The sequence below is a fragment of the Onychostoma macrolepis genome, chromosome 21 (genome assembly GCF_012432095.1).
Source record: "Onychostoma macrolepis isolate SWU-2019 chromosome 21, ASM1243209v1, whole genome shotgun sequence".
Taxonomy (NCBI): Eukaryota; Metazoa; Chordata; class Actinopteri; order Cypriniformes; family Cyprinidae; genus Onychostoma; species Onychostoma macrolepis.
Window position 1 is genome coordinate 23,587,405 of NC_081175.1, and position 21,427 is coordinate 23,608,831.

General features: G+C 44.3%; 1 protein-coding gene across 1 annotated transcript; it reads left to right on the top strand.

Moving 5' to 3' along the window:
• The first annotated feature begins 1,331 nt into the window (after positions 1-1,331).
• Positions 1,332-12,022, top strand: LOC131528373 (uracil nucleotide/cysteinyl leukotriene receptor-like). The gene is made up of 3 exons (XM_058757465.1): positions 1,332-2,157; positions 10,314-10,501; positions 11,906-12,022. The coding sequence occupies exons 1-3, from the start codon at positions 1,332-1,334 to the stop codon at positions 12,020-12,022; spliced, it is 1,131 nt and encodes a 376-aa protein (XP_058613448.1).
• The last annotated feature ends 9,405 nt before the right edge of the window (positions 12,023-21,427 follow it).

Below are 21,427 nucleotides of genomic sequence, written 5' to 3' on the forward strand. Positions count from 1 at the left end.
CAGTTGTTTTGTCTTGTGGCTGTTCTCAGAGCTCTGAAGCAGTCAGGACCAGGAGAGAGGGTGAGAGAGAGAAAGGATGAAAACCACATGAAGAGAAAAGCATTTAATCTCATTCTAATAACTACTGTGGCTATGACTAATATATATATGCCATTAATTATCTCAGGATTCTATTTCATTCTTACTCAGCAGTTTATTGTGAACCTTTTTTCTGTTGGTTTGTTTTGTTTTATTCTGGCTGGTTTTGTTCAGCCTGTTCTTTATCTGCACCGGGCTGGGAAGCTTTCCTGCTTTTGTTGTTTTTAGTACATTAAATGGTTTAATTTTCAATGGTGAACATTTGACATTTAAAAAAAAAAATTGCATCGCATGTGTTAAATGTGTTGCACCTGTGCAGACCAGATTTATGAGTTTTAGCAAGACACTTTTTTTAGCTTTCAAAAATATTATGTAACAATAATTGATTCTGTTGTCAGCCTTGATGTAGAACTTATTGGTCAGTTGATACATTTTGTTCAAAACCATTTCAAGACAAAATAAGTTTGTGCCTGATGAAACAACAACATATCAAAACAGCTTATCAGATTTATTTATTTTTTTTGCATTAATGTAAATAAAGTGTTGTCATTGTTCAAAAATGTAACTGGCTCCTAATCATAATTTGTATCAAATAGTTGTTGTTGGTCATTTATTGCTCTAATAAAATGTAGTTTTAGTTTTCCAGTCAGTTTTCAGTGAGACCAGTTCCAGCTTCCACAATAAAATGCTTTTTTTATTTTCTCTCTCTTCCTGTTAACACAAATAATTCCGTATTTTTCAGTCTCATTTTTACTTTTAATATTTGCATATCTGATGTTTTATGTGAGGTGTAGCATATAAAATCATGCACATGTTATATTCCTGTGGCAGCTGTGAAGTTTGTGTCTACAAAACACAGCACAGGGATTTATATACATCCGGAGAGACTGGACATTCACTCTTCAGGTGACAAATCTTTATTATTTAATTTATGTATTTATTATTATTTTATTTTATCTCATATTGTGTTTTTTAACTCCATAATATTCAAAATTTTTGCTTCATGGTTTAGCTTGTAACATGCTTTAACTACAAAGCAAATAAGAGTTGTTTTATTTTGGTAGAGTTTCAGATTAGTGGGGAAAACATCCATTCAAAGGAAATATAATAAATTAATGAGATCTTCTATATGAACAATAAAATTACAATTTGACGAATGAATGTCAAATTACTTTATTTGAATTTGATAGGATCCTTTCATGAGCCTAAATATATGTTGTTTTTTCTCTGCTGAAAAGACAAAAACAGAGGAGATGAATAACTCTACACTGAACATCAGCATGCATGAAGAATCTACAAACTCCACAAATTTGTATGTTGGGCTGTCCAGTTGGGACATGTTGGATAGTTCTCTGTTTTGCTTTAATTTGCTGTTTGGTTTTCCGACACACTCCTATGTCATATGGCTTATCATCACTGGAACAGGAAGTGGAGTTGCATCAGAGTTCTTCAACCTCAATCTCTCTGTTTGTGAGACTGCTTACAGTCTGAGTGCTATTTTCAATCTACTGTCATTTTTCTTTTCAAAACTCATGATAAGAAGACATTTTTTCCAAGGATTCGCCATCACTGGTCGTCCTCTGTTTCAGTGTCTGATCTGTGTTGAGTGTTACCTGGCAGTGGTTCATCCTGTAACCTTTCTGAAGTACAAACCTCTCAGATACAGAGTGATCTGCTGCACTGTGGCCTGGGTAATCACTCTTGGGTCCTGTTTGCTCACAATGTTCATTTCGGAGAATGTTACAGCACACACGTGGTTCTTCTCTACACAGTTCCTCTCCTTCCTCTCCATTCATTTGTTTTGTCTTGTGGCTGTTCTCAGAGCTCTGAAGCAGTCAGGACCAGGAGAGAGAATGAGAGAGAGAGAGGAGGAAAATCACATGAAGAGAAGAGCATTTTATCTCATTCTAATAATTACAGTAAGCATGAGTATCATATATGAGCCATACATAATAATAGGATTCTCTTTCATTTTGACTCAGCACTTAATTAAGGAGCTCTTTTCTTTTAGTTTTATTTGTTACATTCTGGCTGGTTTTGTTCAGCCTGTTCTTTACCTGCACCGAGTTGGAAAACTTGGTAACACTTTATTTTAGGGTCTCTTAACTAGTTGCTTACTAGCATGCATATAATATTAGCCATTTATTAGTATTAATTAAGCACATATTAATGCCTTATTCTACACGACCTTATTCTACATCCCTAATCCTACCCAATACCTAAACTTAACAACTAACTATTAATAAGCAGCAAATTAGGACTTTATTGAGGGAAAAGTCGTAGTTAATAGTGAATTAGTGTTCCCTATTCTAAAGTGTTACCGAAAACTCTTCTGCCTTCTCTCTCCATAAAACATTAGCTGTCTCATTCTACATTCAGATGTAATCTATTCTATGTAAATGGAGTGGTTATTTGCTGGCATTTTTTTCCCCTAATAAATTGCTTCATTACTAATGCAACACTGGCATTTGTGCTTTGATGTAAATGAGGTGTTGCAAGCATTCAACATGGAATTTTCACTTGGAATGCTTATAGGCTATTTATTTTTTTTGTATTATTATTTTTTTCTGTTTCTATGTTTACCCACAAGGCGATCCATCTTTAGCAAGTTCATTTCCATTTTCATATCTGGTTCATGCATATATATATATATATATATATATATATATATATTCTTGTGATAGCTGTGAAGTCTACAAAACACAGCACAGAGATTTATATACATCCAGAGAGACTGGACATTCACTCTTCAGGCGACATCTACTTGTTACATGTGGTAGATTTTCTGAAGTCATTCAATATTTGATTGCATTTGTCTTGTGTTGTTCAGTTGCTTGAGTATATGTTGTATAGAATTACTAATTTTGGTGTATGGAAGTGATCTGTGTTATAATGACTTAAAGTTAGATATTGAATATTAAAATGTTCCATTATAGAACCTTTAAACAGAAACTTGTTTCATGCCATCTGAATTACATTTTCATTTGAATTACGTTTACATTTAATATTTCAAATAATTGTATATATAATTACATTTAAGGATCTTTTGAACAGAGAAGACAAACACAAAAGAGATGAATTACTCTACGATGAACTTCACCACACCTGAAGCATCTACGAATTCCATAACTGATTCCTTTTCGATGGTGGACAGAATGAACATTCTTCTGTATAGCATCAGTTTGCTGTTTGGTCTTCCTACACACTGCTATATTACATGGCTCATCGTAATAGGATCTAGAAGTGGAATAGCTTGCTCTCTATACTTGACAGTTGGTTTCCACATCTCAAAACATTAACATGGTTTTTATTTGGCCTTGGCATCACTGGTCGTCCTCTGTTTCAGTGTCTGATCTGTGTTGAGCGTTACCTGGCAGTGGTTCATCCTGTAACCTTTCTGAAGTACAAACCTCTGAGATATAGAGTGATCTGCTGCACTGCGGCCTGGATAATAACTCTTGGCTCGTGCATGTGTTGCATAGTTACCATAATGTCACACTACATTGTATATCTGTGGTTCTTCTCAACACAGTTCCTCCTCTTCCTCTCAATCCAGTTGTTTTGTCTTGTGGCTGTTCTCAGAGCTCTGAAGCAGTCAGGACCAGGAGAGAGAGGAAGAGAAAGAAAGGAGGAAAACAACATGAAGAGAAGAGCCTTTCATCTCATTCTAATAACTACTGTGATTATGATTATTATTTACGCACCATTTTCTATATCAGGATTCTTTGTAATTTTTAGTCAACAGTATATTAAGGAACTTTTTTATTTTAGTTTTATTTGTTTTGCACTGGCTGGTTTTGTTCAGCCTGTTCTTTATCTGCACCGTGTTGGAAAGACTCCTGTCTTTTCTTTGTATAAAACATTATTTTGTCTTACCAAGTTAAATTACTGAAACTTTTTTTAATCATCTTTGGCAGGAAAATTGGCAATATTGTGTAAAATGACTGTCTATATTTTTTAGAGATTATTGTACAATGCTCATTTTTGTTAAGATTAAGTTAATTGTCAGTTCAAAAATGTTATTCAAATGTTGCTTTGTAAACAATTTTAATAGCATGTCAACATAAACCAGCCATGTCGGATACAATTACAAAACAAAATATGAAAACATGGTTATAGAGCAAAAATGTGTATTCTTCACTAAAGAGAAGTACCATTGATTAGATAATCAAGTCACTTGATTTTCTTCTCTGATTGTATTCAGTGCATTATCTCTTTATATCATTATATGATTGTCATTTACTGCATGAATGTAAATAAACTATGTTAAGCATTCAGCATATAACTTTCTATATAGAATTACCTAGATAAGACTATGTGTCTTTTTAAAATCAGTTTTTAGTTTAGTAAATATGTGTGTATCTGGTGATTTAGCAGATGAAGTCCTGTACATATATTGCATTTAATGTTCTGTTTCTTTAGAGAGATTCACCACCTTACTGATGTATTTGTGAATAAAATCCTTGACTGTCTTATTCTACATTTAGATTTACTTTGTTCTGGGTAAATGTAGCTGTTCTTTCCCCTAATAAATTGCTCTTTTCTAATGCAGCATTACCTTTGTCAATTTAGTGTATTGCCTCAGAGATTACTTCTTTTTTAAATGTTAAATTAAATCACACACAGATACTGTACATACCTTTCAATAGATTTTGCACTCTCACAAATTTGCATCGTAGATTGTAAATGTGCTGCAGCTGTGCAGGCCAGTGTTATTATAAATATTGTTTAAGAAGATTGATGTTTTAGCTTGTCAAACTAAGATTACATATTTATTTATTTTTTCCAGTCTCATTACTGAAATTAATGTTTAGATGACAAATGATGTTCAAATGTTGCTTGGTGATAAATGTTAAGTCAAGATAAGTCAGCAAATATGAGATAAAATATGAAAACTCATTTTCTAAGGAAAGGTATTATTCATAATATAATGAAGCCACAAACTTTTCTTAGTCTTCCCTGCTTTTTCTGTGCAATATAACTCATATGATGGTTACAAATTGACCCATAAAGTGTAATTTATTTGCATAAATGTAAATTAACTGTTGTATGCAGTCAACATGCAATTTTCCACTTAGAACTAAGATGCTTTTTTTTTTTTTTTTTCCTGTTCCCATATTTATTCATAATTACTTCTAATATTTTCATATATGGACTTATTTTCATATTTGGTTCATGCACATATATTCTTGTGACAGCTTCAAGTACAACACAGCACATATATTTGTGGACATTCACTCTTCAGGTGACTGTTTAGATATACTTGTTATATGTGATAGATTTGAACATATGTGAAAGCCGTTTAATGGAAATATAAACAATCTGTGTGAAATTTTAATTCAAGCAGAGGCTATGTAAGTAAAACACTACTTTATTTGAATTTAAACAGTCATTTCACATTCTGAAGTCATTTAATATCAGATTGCATTTGTCTTGTGTTATTTAGTTGCTTACTGACTCACAGTGGTGTATGAAAGTGTATTATACTGACCTGTAAATGTTTTCTATTTAATATCAAAATTTTCCTTTTAATATAGAATTGTGTGGAATTACATATTGTTTGAAAAGCTTTAGACTTTTTCATGCAGTCTGAATTACAATTGCACTCCTTTCTTACTGCTGATCACAGAAGCTGTAGTTTCTACATACATTTCTTGAGTTTTTGAACTGAGAAGACGTACACAGACAAGATGAATAACTCTACAGTGAACTTCACGACACCTGAAACATCTGCAAACTCCACAACTCTCGCCTGGTTAGTGAACAGACTGGACATCTTTCTGTGCAGCTTCAATCTTCTGTTTGGTTTTCCTACACACTCCTGTGTTATATGGCTCATTGTCACAGGAAAGGAACTGGATTTACATCAGTATTCTTCATCCTCAATTGTTCTATATATTAGAAAATTGTATTTTATTTTCACACCTCACAAAATTAACATGGTTTTTATTAGGTCTAGGTGTCACTGGTCGTCCTCTGTTTCAGTGTCTGATGTGTGTTGAGCGTTACCTGGCAGTGGTTCATCCTGTAACCTTTCTGAAGTTCAAACCTCTCAGATATAGAGTGATCTGCTCTACTGTGGCCTGGATATATATTATTTGCTCCTGCTTGTGTAGCATGTTTAGTTTAATCTCAGTTATAGATAATGTATAAACATGGTTCTTCTCACCGCAGTTTGTCCTCTTCTTCTTCATCCAGTTGTTTTGTCTTGTGGCTGGACCAGGAGAGAGAGGGAGAGAGAGAGATGAGGAAAGCCACACGAAGAGAAGAGCATTTCATATCATTCTATTAAATACTGTGACTATGGCTATTATATATATCCCATTTATTTTCTCAGGGATGTCTGTCATTCTGACACAACAGTTTATTAAGGAACTTTTCTCTTTTGGGTTTGTTTGTTATATACTAGCTGGTTTTGTACATCCTGTCCTTTATCTGCACCGAGCTGGAAAACTGTTCTGTCTTTGCTTTCCATAAGTCATCAAATTGTTCAATGTTAAATTACTGAACCTCAAAACTTTAAACTATGTGAGCCTTTGACATTTAGTGTTATAGAAATTTACCATTAACTTTTTTTTTGTTTAATATAGTTGTTGTTTGTTTTTCCAATAATGCAACATTGCCAGAATGCATCAGAGCTCTGAGTGATTTGATCTGCTGCACTATGATCTGGATAATCACCCTTGTCTTTTATTTGTTCTCAATGTTCATTTTGGAGAATGTTGCATTACACACATAACTTTTCCCTACACAGTTCCTCCTCTTCCTCTCCATCCAGTTGTTCTGTCTTGTGGTAGTTCTGAGAGCTCTGAAGCAGCCAGGACCAGGAGAGAGAGGCAGAGAGAGAAAGGAGGAAAACCACATGAAGAGAAGAGCATTTTATCTCATTCTAATAACTACTGTAAGCAGGAGTATAAGTCATATATAATATTAAGATTCTTTTTATTATTATTATTATTATTTTGACTCAGCACTTTTTTAAGGAACTCTTTTCTTTTAGTTTTGTTTTAATCTTGCTGGTTATACAACCCGAATTCTGGAAATGTTGGGACGTTTTTAAAAAAAAACAAAAAAAACAAAACCTCTTTAGCCCAGAGGACACGGCGTCCGGGATCCAGATTATGCAATTTGACGTTGAGGAACATTGCTTTTAAAGTATGTCACAATCTTTTTACGCACTCTTTCACAGATTGGAGAGCCTCTGCCCATTTTTACTTCTGAGAGACTCTGCCTCTCTAAGACATCCCTTTTATAGCTAATCATGTTACAGACTTGATGTCAATTAACTTAACTAGTTGCTAGATGTTCTCCCAGCTGAATCTTTTCAAAATGTCTTGCTTTTTTTAGCCCCTTGCCAACTTTTTTGAGACCTGTAGCAGGCATACATTTTGAAATGAGCTCATTTAGTGGATAACATTTTGGCGTTTGAACATTTGTTATACTGTAAAAAGTGATAAGTTGACTTAACTTAATTTTTTTTAGGAAACCCGTTGCCTTAAAATTATTAAGTAAATAATAATAGTAAAAAAAAAAAAAAAAAGTTAAGTTAACTTAAATTATTATTTTTTAAATTATTATTTACTTAATAATTTTAAGGCAACGAGTTTCCTAATTTTTTTTAAAGTTAAGTCAACTTATCACTCTTTACAGTGTGTGTTCTCTATGTTCTATTATGAATAAAATATTGGCTCATGTGATTTGAAAGTCTTGTAGTTTTCATTTTATTCAAATTTAAAAAACGTCCCAACATTTCCGGAATTTGGGTTGTATTCAGCCTGTTCGTTTGCTGCACCGAGCTGGAAAACTCTTATGTCTTTGCATAAAACATTAAATTAACTCATTTTAATAAGCTAAACTTGCTTATTTTGTGTGGTGTGTAGCAACTCATAATATAATAACTGCACATAATGTAAAAACGGCACATAATGTAATTGTCACGAATCTGGTCTGCACTCCCGTTCATTCACCACTAGAGGTCACCCGCTCACCACATGGACTTTTACACCACACATCACATGGACTGCATTTCCCATCAGCCATCTCACCAATCACACGCACACAGCTGTCACCAATCATTCATTGCACTAATCACATGCACACCTGATCACACAGCATCACTAATCACACACACTATTTCACCCTGGACATTCTCTCCCTCGTGGCCGAGTATTGCATGCATTATCGCTGCCCTACAGAGCTCCGTTAGTTTTCCTAGTCTTGCCTTGCCTTGCCTAGCCCTGCCTTTGTTGGATTGTGTTTTCCCCTGCCTGGACTATCGCTCACGTTTCGGTTTACCTCTCCTGTCTCGCCCCTTTGGATACTGTTTGCCGATCGCCGACCCACGCTTGTCTCTGGTTACTTTTTGTCTCGCCCATATTATACCTGTTTGCCATTGTTTTGACCCTGCCTGTTATGACCACGTCTCTTACAAATAAAAGTCTGCACATGGATCCGCACGCCTCTCGTCTCATCAGCCCCGTAACAGAATACTTGGCCACACAAAGATCCAGCGGCTGTTCAAGTGGATCATGGCCAGGTATGGACACAGCGATCTTGTTGCTAGCCCTCAAGCAGGGCACCCGATCACTTGAGGGTTACATTGTGGAGTATTTGGCTTTGGCGAATGGCTCGGAATTACCAGACAGCATGTTGATATACTTTTTCTGTGATGGCCTTAATCAGCCTTTAAGAACAGAAGTAATTCATGAGGGTCCACATTCATCATTGAGTAGTTTCTTGGATTATGTTCTGTGGTCTGTTGGTTCAGCTTTCACTGTGGGTGTCGCGGAGGAACGCGACACCGCACTCTCGTTGGATAGCAGCCACACTGGAGCAGACTCCCAAAATGGCGGCCACAAATTCACCCCTTCACGTCATTGCTGCCATTCACGAGTCAAGCCAAGTTAAAGCTGATCTTCATGTATCAAGCCAAGTCAAAGCTGATCTTCATAAGCTAAGTCAAGTCACCGTTGATCGTCACGAATCAAGCCAAGTCAAAGCTAATCTTCATGAGTCAAGCCAAGTCAGAGCTGATCTTCACAAGCTAAGTCAAGTCACCGTTGATCGTCATGAGTCAAGCCAAGTCAGAGCTGATCTTCATGAGTCAAGCCAAGTCAGAGCTGATCTTCATGAGTCAAGCCAAGTCAGAGCTGATCTTCATGAGTCAAGCCAAGTCAGAGCTGATCTTCATGAGCTAAGTCAAGTCACCGTTGATCATCACGAATCAAGCCAAGTCAAAGCTAATCTTCATGAGTCAAGCCAAGTCAGAGCTGATCTTCACAAGCTAAGTCAAGTCACCATTGATCGTCACGAATCAAGCCAAGTCAAAGCTAATCTTCACGAGTCAAGCCAAGTCAGAGCTGATCTTCATGAGCTAAGTCAAGTCACCGTTGATCGTCACGAATCAAGCCAAGTCAGAGCTGATCTTCATGAGCTAAGTCAAGTCACCATTGATCGTCACGAATCAGGCCAAGTCACAGCTGATCTTCACAAGCTAAGTCAAGTTACAGTTACTGTTAAAGAGCCCAGTCCAATCACAGTTGGTCGTCATCAACCGAGTCACGTCTCAGCTGACCCCCTAAGGTCAAGTCACCTCTCAGCTGTCCGTCCAGAGTCACAGCACGTCTCAGCTGTCCGTCCAGAGTCACAGCACGTCTCAGCTGTCCGTTCAGAGTCACAGCACGTCTCAGCTGTCCGTCCAGAGTCACAGCACGTCTCAGCTGTCCGTCCAGAGTCACAGCACGTCTCAGCTGTCCGTCCAGAGTCACAGCACGTCTCAGCTGTCCGTCCAGAGTCACAGCACGTCTCAGCTGTCCGTCCAGAGTCACAGCACGTCACAGCTGATCTCCTAAAGTCAAGTCACGACACAGCTGCTCATCCAGAGTCACTTCATGTCTCAGCTGATCTCCTAAAGTCAAGTCGCGTCACAGCTGCTCGTCCAGAGTCACAGCAGCACGTCACAGCTGCTCGTCCAGAGTCACAGCGTCACGTCTCCGCTGACCTTCCAGAGTCGGGTCACGTCCGGGCTGACACACTCAGATCATCAAGGTCAGTCTTTCATTTTCCCAGTCTGATATCCAGTGTGAGGGATTCACCGCTGGTGTCTGCACGCACAGCTGGTATCCCCAAACTCACTCACTCTAACCCTCCTGTTCCTGAACTGATTCCCCTGTCTGAAACACTTCCCCTGATGGGGATCGCATTTTGGTGTGTTTGGGCTGCATACACCACCACAGAACTCCCAGAGGTGGCGGCGTCCACAATGATGTCTCTAGCAGTGGCGGCTGACGCTGCAGAACCTCCTGAGGTAGTGGCGCTCACTGCTATGTTCCCTGAAGTGATGGTGCCGCTGCAGTTTCTCCAGAGGAGGCGGTACATGCTGCAGAACCTTCCGGCGGTGCTCACTTCAGCTCCTTGTGTGGTGGTAGCGCCCAGCAATGAACTCTCAGCCTGTTGTGTTACGGTCAAAGAGACCATTACTGAACTCTCCCTGTGTCCTGTGTTTACCACTGTAGAACCTCCAGAGGTGGCGGCAACCGCCGCAGAACCTCCAGAGGTGTCAGCGGTATCTGTCAAAGAACTCTCGTTCTGTCCTGTCACGGCTATGGAGGCCGTCAAAGAACTCTCGTTCTGTCCTGTCACGGCTATGGAGGCCGTCAAAGAACTCTTGTTCTGTCCTGTCACTGCTATAAGAACTAACTATGAACTTACTGTGTTCCCTACCCCAGTCCTTGTGTCTGTGCATGTTCTGTCTTCTCCTTGTGTCTCCGTCCTCCCTAGGTCCCAGGCTCTGCTGTGGGTTCCTGATCCGTCGTGGTGGGCTCCTGCTCTATCTGCTCCACCGTGGTGGTCTTCTGCTCCAACTGTTCCACCCGCTCCGCTGTGGTGGTCCACTACCTGGCTCTGGTGGTCTTCTGCGCTACCCTGGTGGGCTCCTGCTCCATCTGCGCCACCGTGGTGGTCTGCTGTCTGGCTCTGGTGGTCTTCTGCACCGCCATGGAGATCTTCAGTCCCGTCTGGTCCGCCCTGGTGGGCTCAAGTCCCGCCTGCTCCGCCCTGGTGGGCTCCTGCTCTGCCCTGGTGGGCCCCAGTCCCGCCTGCTCCGCCCTGGTGGGATCCAGTCTCGTCCACTCTGCGCTGGCTTCCTGCTCTGCCGGCTCTACCTCGGTCCCAGATCACTCCGCTGCCACAAGGACCTGGCCCTCCATCCCTCCCCCTGTTCCGCCTCCGCTCCACCTCCCTCCTGATTATAGACTGTGTGGGCGTCTGGGCCGCTCTTTGGGGGGCTCTGTCACGAATCTGGTCTGCACTCCCGTTCATTCACCACTAGAGGTCACCCGCTCACCACATGGACTTTTACACCACACATCACATGGACTGCATTTCCCATTAGCCATCTCACCAATCACACGCACACAGCTGTCACCAATCATTCATTGCACTAATCACATGCACACCTGATCACACAGCATCACTAATCACACACACTATTTCACCCTGGACATTCTCTCCTCGTGGCCGAGTATTGCATGCATTATCGCTGCCCTACAGAGCTCCGTTAGTTTTCCTAGTCTTGCCTTGCCTTGCCTAGCCCTGCCTTTGTTGGATTGTGTTTTCCCTGCCTGGACTATCGCTCACGTTTGGTTTACCTCTCCTGTCTCGCCCCTTTGGATACTGTTTGCCGATCGCCGACCCACGCTTGTCTCTGATTACTCTTTGTCTCGCCCATATTATACCTGTTTGCCATTGTTTTGACCCTGCCTGTTATGACCACGTCTCTTACAAATAAAAGTCTGCACATGGATCCGCACGCCTCTCGTCTCATCAGCCCCGTAACAGAATACTTGGCCACACAAAGATCCAGCGGCTGTTCAAGTGGATCATGGCCAGGTATGGACACAGCGATCTTGTTGCTAGCCCTCAAGCAGGGCACCCGATCACTTGAGGGTTACATTGTGGAGTATTTGGCTTTGGCGAATGGCTCGGAATTACCAGACAGCATGTTGATATACTTTTTCTGTGATGGCCTTAATCAGCCTTTAAGAACAGAAGTAATTCATGAGGGTCCACATTCATCATTGAGTAGTTTCTTGGATTATGTTCTGTGGTCTGTTGGTTCAGCTTTCACTGTGGGTGTCGCGGAGGAACGCGACACCGCACTCTCTCGTTGGATAGCAGCCACACTGGAGCAGACTCCCAAAATGGCGGCCACAAATTCACCCCTTCACGTCATTGCTGCCATTCACGAGTCAAGCCAAGTTAAAGCTGATCTTCATGTATCAAGCCAAGTCAAAGCTGATCTTCATAAGCTAAGTCAAGTCACCGTTGATCGTCACGAATCAAGCCAAGTCAAAGCTAATCTTCATGAGTCAAGCCAAGTCAGAGCTGATCTTCACAAGCTAAGTCAAGTCACCGTTGATCGTCATGAGTCAAGCCAAGTCAGAGCTGATCTTCATGAGTCAAGCCAAGTCAGAGCTGATCTTCATGAGTCAAGCCAAGTCAGAGCTGATCTTCATGAGTCAAGCCAAGTCAGAGCTGATCTTCATGAGCTAAGTCAAGTCACCGTTGATCATCACGAATCAAGCCAAGTCAAGCTAATCTTCATGAGTCAAGCCAAGTCAGAGCTGATCTTCACAAGCTAAGTCAAGTCACCATTGATCGTCACGAATCAAGCCAAGTCAAAGCTAATCTTCACGAGTCAAGCCAAGTCAGAGCTGATCTTCATGAGCTAAGTCAAGTCACCGTTGATCGTCACGAATCAAGCCAAGTCAGAGCTGATCTTCATGAGCTAAGTCAAGTCACCATTGATCGTCACGAATCAGGCCAAGTCACAGCTGATCTTCACAAGCTAAGTCAAGTTACAGTTACTGTTAAAGAGCCCAGTCCAATCACAGTTGGTCGTCATCAACCGAGTCACGTCTCAGCTGACCCCCTAAGGTCAAGTCACCTCTCAGCTGTCCGTCCAGAGTCACAGCACGTCTCAGCTGTCCGTCCAGAGTCACAGCACGTCTCAGCTGTCCGTTCAGAGTCACAGCGTCTCAGCTGTCCGTCCAGAGTCACAGCACGCGTCTCAGCTGTCCGTCCAGAGTCACAGCACGTCTCAGCTGTCCGTCCAGAGTCACAGCACGTCTCAGCTGTCCGTCCAGAGTCACAGCACGTCACAGCTGATCTCCTAAAGTCAAGTCACGACACAGCTGCTCATCCAGAGTCACTTCATGTCTCAGCTGATCTCCTAAAGTCAAGTCGCGTCACAGCTGCTCGTCCAGAGTCACAGCAGCACGTCACAGCTGCTCGTCCAGAGTCACAGCGTCACGTCTCCGCTGACCTTCCAGAGTCGGGTCACGTCCGGGCTGACACACTCAGATCATCAAGGTCAGTCTTTCATTTTCCCAGTCTGATATCCAGTGTGAGGGATTCACCGCTGGTGTCTGCACGCACAGCTGGTATCCCCAAACTCACTCACTCTAACCCTCCTGTTCCTGAACTGATTCCCCTGTCTGAAACACTTCCCCTGATGGGGATCGCATTTTGGTGTGTTTGGGCTGCATACACCACCACAGAACTCCCAGAGGTGGCGGCGTCCACAATGATGTCTCTAGCAGTGGCGGCTGACGCTGCAGAACCTCCTGAGGTAGTGGCGCTCACTGCTATGTTCCCTGAAGTGATGGTGCCCGCTGCAGTTTCTCCAGAGGAGGCGGTACATGCTGCAGAACCTTCCGACGCGGCGGTGCTCACTTCAGCTCCTTGTGTGGTGGTAGCGCCCAGCAATGAACTCTCAGCCTGTTGTGTTACGGTCAAAGAGACCATTACTGAACTCTCCCTGTGTCCTGTGTTTACCACTGTAGAACCTCCAGAGGTGGCGGCAACCGCCGCAGAACCTCCAGAGGTGTCAGCGGTATCTGTCAAAGAACTCTCGTTCTGTCCTGTCACGGCTATGGAGGCCGTCAAAGAACTCTCGTTCTGTCCTGTCACGGCTATGGAGGCCGTCAAAGAACTCTTGTTCTGTCCTGTCACTGCTATAAGAACTAACTATGAACTTACTGTGTTCCCTACCCCAGTCCTTGTGTCTGTGCATGTTCTGTCTTCTCCTTGTGTCTCCGTCCTCCCTAGGTCCCAGGCTCTGCTGTGGGTTCCTGATCCGTCGTGGTGGGCTCCTGCTCTATCTGCTCCACCGTGGTGGTCTTCTGCTCAACTGTTCCACCGCTCCGCTGTGGTGGTCCACTACCTGGCTCTGGTGGTCTTCTGCGCTACCCTGGTGGGCTCCTGCTCCATCTGCGCCACCGTGGTGGTCTGCTGTCTGGCTCTGGTGGTCTTCTGCACAGCCATGGAGATCTTCAGTCCCGTCTGGTCCGCCCTGGTGGGCTCAAGTCCCGCCTGCTCCGCCCTGGTGGGCTCCTGCTCTGCCCTGGTGGGCCCCAGTCCCGCCTGCTCCGCCCTGGTGGGATCCAGTCTCGTCCACTCTGCGCTGGCTTCCTGCTCTGCCGGCTCTACCTCGGTCCCAGATCACTCCGCTGCCACAAGGACCTGGCCCTCCATCCCTCCCCCTGTTCCGCCTCCGCTCCACCTCCCTCCTGATTATAGACTGTGTGGAGCGTCTGGAAGCCGCTCTTTGGGGGGGGGGGCTCTGTCACGAATCTGGTCTGCACTCCCGTTCATTCACCACTAGAGGTCACCCGCTCACCACATGGACTTTTACACCACACATCACATGGACTGCATTTCCCATTAGCCATCTCACCAATCACACGCACACAGCTGTCACCAATCATTCATTGCACTAATCACATGCACACCTGATCACACAGCATCACTAATCACACACACTATTTCACCCTGGACATTCTCTCCCTCGTGGCCGAGTATTGCATGCATTATCGCTGCCCTACAGAGCTCCGTTAGTTTTCCTAGTCTTGCCTTGCCTAGCCCTGCCTTTGTTGGATTGTGTTTTCCCCTGCCTGGACTATCGCTCACGTTTCGGTTTACCTCTCCTGTCTCGCCCCTTTGGATACTGTTTGCCGATCGCCGACCCACGCTTGTCTCTGATTACTCTTTGTCTCGCCCATATTATACCTGTTTGCCATTGTTTTGACCCTGCCTGTTATGACCACGTCTCTTACAAATAAAAGTCTGCACATGGATCCGCACGCCTCTCATCAGCCCCGTAACAGTAATAAGTATTACATTATTATTGTAATAAAATGTTCATAATGTAATCATTTTCTCAAAACGTAATACAATTTTGAGCTCATAATGTAATAAAAATTATTACATTTTGAGAAATGTATTACATTATAAACTCACCAAAAATATTGTCAAATTTCATAATTGTAGTAGGCTTCTTAAAAATAAAAACATCAGTGCTTCGAAAATTACATTGCACTGTACATTTCAACATCCATTGCTCGATTTCCATGCCCTTTTACATTGCTAAACCAAAGGGTAGTGCCAACTACAGTACGGAAGCTCTCATGGCTCTCATTGTTTTTATTCAAGTATCAAAATATTCTGCGTTCCAGAATTCTGATGTTGTTAGAACACATCAGAGAAAGGAGAAAAACACCTTAAAGTATGAATATGAATTATAAATTAGTATAATCTAAAGGAGAGGATGAAGTGGATGCTGATCTGACCATATCCTTCCTTCTGATATTAATTATGATATTAATATTTATTGTGTGACTATTAATCAAGTTATTGATCAGTATTTAACCTCCCAGATTGTTTAATGATTGACTTAAGTAGTAGAGTACCTCTGTCAGGGTATAATTGTTGAGGATTTTGAATTGTAAGCAGAGCGGCCTTTGAACTCCACCGCGAGTGTTGAAGCTGATTTCTGCCTGAAACTGCAAACTATGTTCTTCAGTAATTTTTTCTTTAATTTATCGCATCTCTGACTCCTGGTCTTTGTTCATCAAACCTGGTCCTTGGGTTTTAACTGTTATTCCCCAACAAATCGGTGTAGGTATAATAAGAAGACTTGTTAAATATAATAAACAGCTACAGTAATATTATTATAGTGAAAAATAAGCCAAAGACAAGTTTCTTTTTGTGTTATGTGAAGCAAGGGTGTTGGTTTGATTTTGACATTGGTGGGGAAACAAAGTATAAGCAGCCCAGTACTTCCAAACTTCTAAAATATATATTTCCATTTAGAAATAATTTGTGTGTGCGTATACTCAAACAAATTAATTCTAAAAGGACATGCTTTTAGTTTTCTTTTAATGTTATAGCTTATTTTACATAAAACTATTATTATGCTTTGTGGTCAAATTTATTGAAAGATAATTATAATATTGTAAACATTAATTTAAATTATGTGCTGGTATTACCTTATGAACTGTGATTACATTATAAATTGCCACAGTGTGTTCATAATGTAATTCTGTCACGATCCTACTGGATCCCGGGAAACGAGGAGACGAGGAGCTCGGTAATAAGGATTTTATTTACTTAACTCAGGAACACAGGAGACATGGGACTTCCAAACAGACATATAGACAATTAACAGCTGACGTGGAGACAGGGAAACACAGGGCTTATAAACAGTAGGAAATCAAACGAGGAGAACAGTAACAGGTGGGGAACAAATCAAACACGGCTGGAGACTAATAAACTAATAATCTAAGGAACAGGAACAAACCAAATATGGGCACGAGAGGAGGGGAAACACAAGACAGGACTGACATTACTCCCCCCTCCCGGAAGGCGCGTCCCGCGCCCAGCAACATCCACGGGGAGGGGGGGTGGGCGCTCTGGAGGCCTCTAGGGACCAGGAGACACAGTCGGCCTCCAGGGCGGCGCCCGTTCCGGGAGCCATGGCGGATCAGGGGAGTCCGGCGGCCATGGCGGGTCAGGGGACTCGGGATGCCATGGCGGATCTGCCTCCAAGACCTCGGCCCCAGCCCCCACCTCGGCCTCTCTGGCCGGAGCCCTACTACCCCCCCCCAAAATTTTCCTTGGGAAATTAGAGGTGGTCTTGGGCTGGGTTTCAGGGGAAGCGGACTCTTGGGAGCACCTTAGTGGCGGAGGCACAGGGGGGCGTTCTGGCAGCGCGGAGCTGGATGGGACCAGCGGAGACTCTTGGGAGCGCCTTCGTGGCGCAGGCACTGGGGGGCGCTCTGGCAGCGCGGAGCTGGACGGGACCAGCGGAGACTCTGGAAGGCTCTTGCGAGGGGCCGGCACAGGCGGGCACTTGCGAGGGGCCGGCACAGGCGGGTACTTGCGAGGGGCCGGCACAGGCGGGTACTTGCGAGGGGCCGGCACAGGCGGGCACTTGCGAGGGGCCGGCACAGGCGGGCACTTGCGAGGGGCCGGCACAGGCGGGCACTTGCGAGGGGCCGGCACTGGCGGGCTTGCCGTACTCTCTGCCGGCGGGCTTGCCACACTCTCTGCCGGTGGGCTTGCCTGGACCGCGATCAGCGGCGGGCTTGCCTGGACCGCGATCAGCGGCGGGCTTGCCTGGACCGCGATCAGCGGCGGGCTAGGGAGAGCCGCGGACGGCGGCAGGCTTTCGTGGGCCGCGAACGGCGGCTGGTGGGACGGAGCCGTGGACGGCGGCGGGCTTTCGTGGGCCGCGAACGGCGGCGGGCTTACGTGAGTTGCGGCTGGCGGCTGGTGAGGTGGAGCCGCGGACGGCGGGCGAGCTTTCCTGGGCCACAAACGGTGGCTGGTGAGGGGGGGCCGCGGATGGCGGGCTAGTTCCGGCTCGGGCCCGGACGCTTCCCAGACACCGGTAAATACCCTCTCTCCAACACAGTCCCGTGGTGTCTGGGAGCTCCATGGAATGGTGGAGACTGGCTCCGAGCCGGAAAAGGTGGAGGATGCCCGCGTCCTCCAGCGGCATTCCCCTCGCAAGCTTACAGAACTCGGCCGCATACTCATAGAACGGGAGATCCATCTGGGCAAGGGCGAAGGAAACAAAAAACAGGAACAAGAAACTGACAAAAAATGTGGAAAACAAAAACGGGGGAAAAAATGGAAGAGGTTACTGTTTTGGTCAGCTGTTCTGTCACGATCCTACTGGATCCCGGGAAACGAGGAGACGAGGAGCTCGGTAATAAGGATTTTATTTACTTAACTCAGGAACACAGGAGACATGGGACTTCCAAACAGACATATAGACAATTAACAGCTGACGTGGAGACAGGGAAACACAGGGCTTATAAACAGTAGGAAATCAAACGAGGAGAACAGTAACAGGTGGGGAACAAATCAAACACGGCTGGAGACTAATAAACTAATAATCTAAGGAACAGGAACAAACCAAATATGGGCACGAGAGGAGGAGAAACACAAGACAGGACTGACAAAGACATTTCTCATACAATAACCTATTACATTATGTGAAAAATTGTTATTACATTTAAAAAATATTATTACATTATGAGCTCAAGATTTTATTACGTTTTGAGAAAATTATGAACATTTTTTTGGAATATTAGCACATTTTTAACTAGGACTAGGAACCGCTGGTCATCCTCTGTTTCATTTACTGATCTGTGTTGAGCCGTTACCTGGCAGTGGTTCATCCTGTAACATTTCTGAAGTACAAACCTCTCAAATATGGAATGACTTGCTGCACTGCGGCCTGGATAATTATTTTTGGATCTTGTTTATTCTGTGTCTTTATTTTAGTCTCACTCATCATTCAGTTGTTTTCTCTTTTGGCTGTTCTCAGAGCTCCGAAATAGTCAGGCCTTGGAGGCCGCCACACTTCGGGTGATATGAGCCTTGACCCCTAAGGGTGAGGGAAGGCCAGAGGACTCATATGACATAGTAATGGCATCAACAATCCACCTACTAATGCCTAGTTCACACTGCACGATTTTCAAGCTCGTCGGATCGCTGTTCTTTTCACACTGCCTGACTATCTGGGGTATCATTCAGTCGCTGCTGTGTTCACATTGCACGATGGATCGGCGACAGGGGCTTTCACATTGCACGATTTCACAATAGGAAGAATCGCCGACAACTCTGTCTGATCCGCAAACTACGTTTCACAACAAAACACACGCGAGAAGTGATAAGGAAATAACGCGGGGACCTGCGCGTGTCAGCCCGTTGTTCTCGAGCAAGACTGGAAGTATTAAAAAATATAGCCTGCAAATTGTCTGTGCACTGATTTCAGCTACAAAAAGAAAAACAGATTATGCAGGAGGGCAGGGAACAGGGATTGTGTTCTGCAAAGAGTGGTAAATAATAATTTTGCAGTAACTGTTATGCTGATGTTGCGGCTGGTCAAGCGTTTGTGCTTGTTTCTGTATGATATAATTGTACATTTTAAAATACTGATATGGTCTATAACTCCTCACCGAACTTCCCTCTGCCCTGTATCTTTGTCTCTCATTGGCTGAAGGTCATCGCCGATGTAGTTTTCAGTCAGAAATCATTGCACACAGCGTGATTGTGAATCGCCAACAGCTCCAGATATTTAGCATGTCAAATATTTCACGGGCGTCGGCGACGTGTCGGCGATTCTCTCAGATCTCGTCTTTGATAATTCACACTGCGCGATTGTCACTCGCGAGAACGAGCTCCGATTTGCCTCCGATTTCGGGCATTTGTCGGCGATTTATCAAAACCTGTCGGCGAGTGAAAAATCGGGCTAAAATCGTGCAGTGTGAACTCGGCATAAGGGTCTTCCTCCACATGGCAGCTCTGTGGACATATGTGTCCAGTGCTTACGCATGTAATTTATCTTCTGCTGGTCAGGCTCCCGAAAGGGAGAAGGACAAAATGCCTGAAGTACGACGGGCCGAGGTGCTGAGGATGGAACTTTAGGGACATACCCCAGTCTGGGGTACAGAAAAGCTTTGGCCAAGTCGGGCACAAAGTCTAGGAAGGAGGGGGCCACTGACAAGGCCTGCAAATCTATGACTCTCTTCAGCGATGTGATAGCTAACAGGAAGACAGTCTTAAGTGTCAGAACTCGATCAGAAACCTCCTCTAAAGGTTCAAACGGAGGTTTACAGAGAGCCTCCAGGACCACGGCCAGGTCCCACGGGGGGACACGAGATCCAGCGCACCCCGGAGGAAACGTGTAACCAGGGGGTGTCTTCCCACAGACTGACCACCGAGAGGGGCGTGGTGAGCAGTTATAGCCGACCACTTACACCTTCAGGGTGGAGTGGGTCAACCCTGCAGAGAATCTAGCCTGCAAGAACTCCAGCACTGAACCGACAGGGCAGTTAACTTGGTCAAGCTGGCGATCTCTACACCATGAAGTGATTCCACTTTTGGCCATACAGTTTCCTCGTAGAGGGAGCTCTGGATTGGAGGATGGTCTCAACAACCTCGGTTGAGAGACCAGAAGCTATGAGTTGTGCCCCCTCAGAGGCCACACCCATGCACTGCTCTCAGCGAGAGGAGTTTGTCCTGGGACCACACAAGGATCTGGTGTGCCAGCTTGAACAAGGGGCACGAACGCAGACCTCCCTGGTGGTTGATATAAGAGACCACCGATGTGTTGTCAGTGCGCACCAACACATGGCGATCTCTTAGGTCTGGGAGAAAAAAACTCAGTGCTCGAAATACGGCCAGCATCTCCAGGCAGTTGATGTGCCATGTGAGATGGCGGCCGCTTCACAGAACACGGGCAGGGTGGCCACTCATGACCGTACCCCAACCGGTGAGGGACGCATCTGTCATTAGCGTTACGTGACGACAAGGAACTCTCAACACCAGCCCCTGTAACAAGAACCAAGGTTTCCTCCACATGTCTAAGGTATGAAAGCATTGTCGCGTGACCTTGATCTCGGGGAAAACCCCTTGGTCTTGAGCCACCACTGTAGGGATCTCATGTACAGTAGCCCAAAAGGTATCACGTTGGACGCAGCTGCCATCAGACCCAGCAGTCTATGAAACTGCTTGACAGTGGACCTCGGGACCCACCACAGTGGAAACGATCCCGTTGAAACGAGGCGGAGGAGAACCAAACTTGGCCCTGGGACAAACCTCAAAAAACGCTCATCCAACCTGCTCTTTGAGGGTTCAGCCTGCTTTTCAGTGGGCCATTCAAGATTTAACTTGGCCACAGTGCGAGTTATAACCTCCACAAGCTCCTCATACTGTGCAGACTAGGGTGGTTCATCGGCACTCTCGCCATCAACCTCCTCGGAGGACGACAATCTGAGCGCCTAGTGCTCTCCCTGGGGGGAAGAAACCGCTCTGTCAGAGTGTGCTTCCAAGCCCTGGGAGGTACTGTATAAGTTACAGTAACAGGAACCAAACGAGCAGAGGGCGAGAAGCGAGACCAGTCACGATTACAAAAAGATTTTTCGGTCTTTTGTGTGGGAAAATAAAATGACTTTAACGCAAGAAAAATGTTCATGTAGATTCAATGGTCATTGTA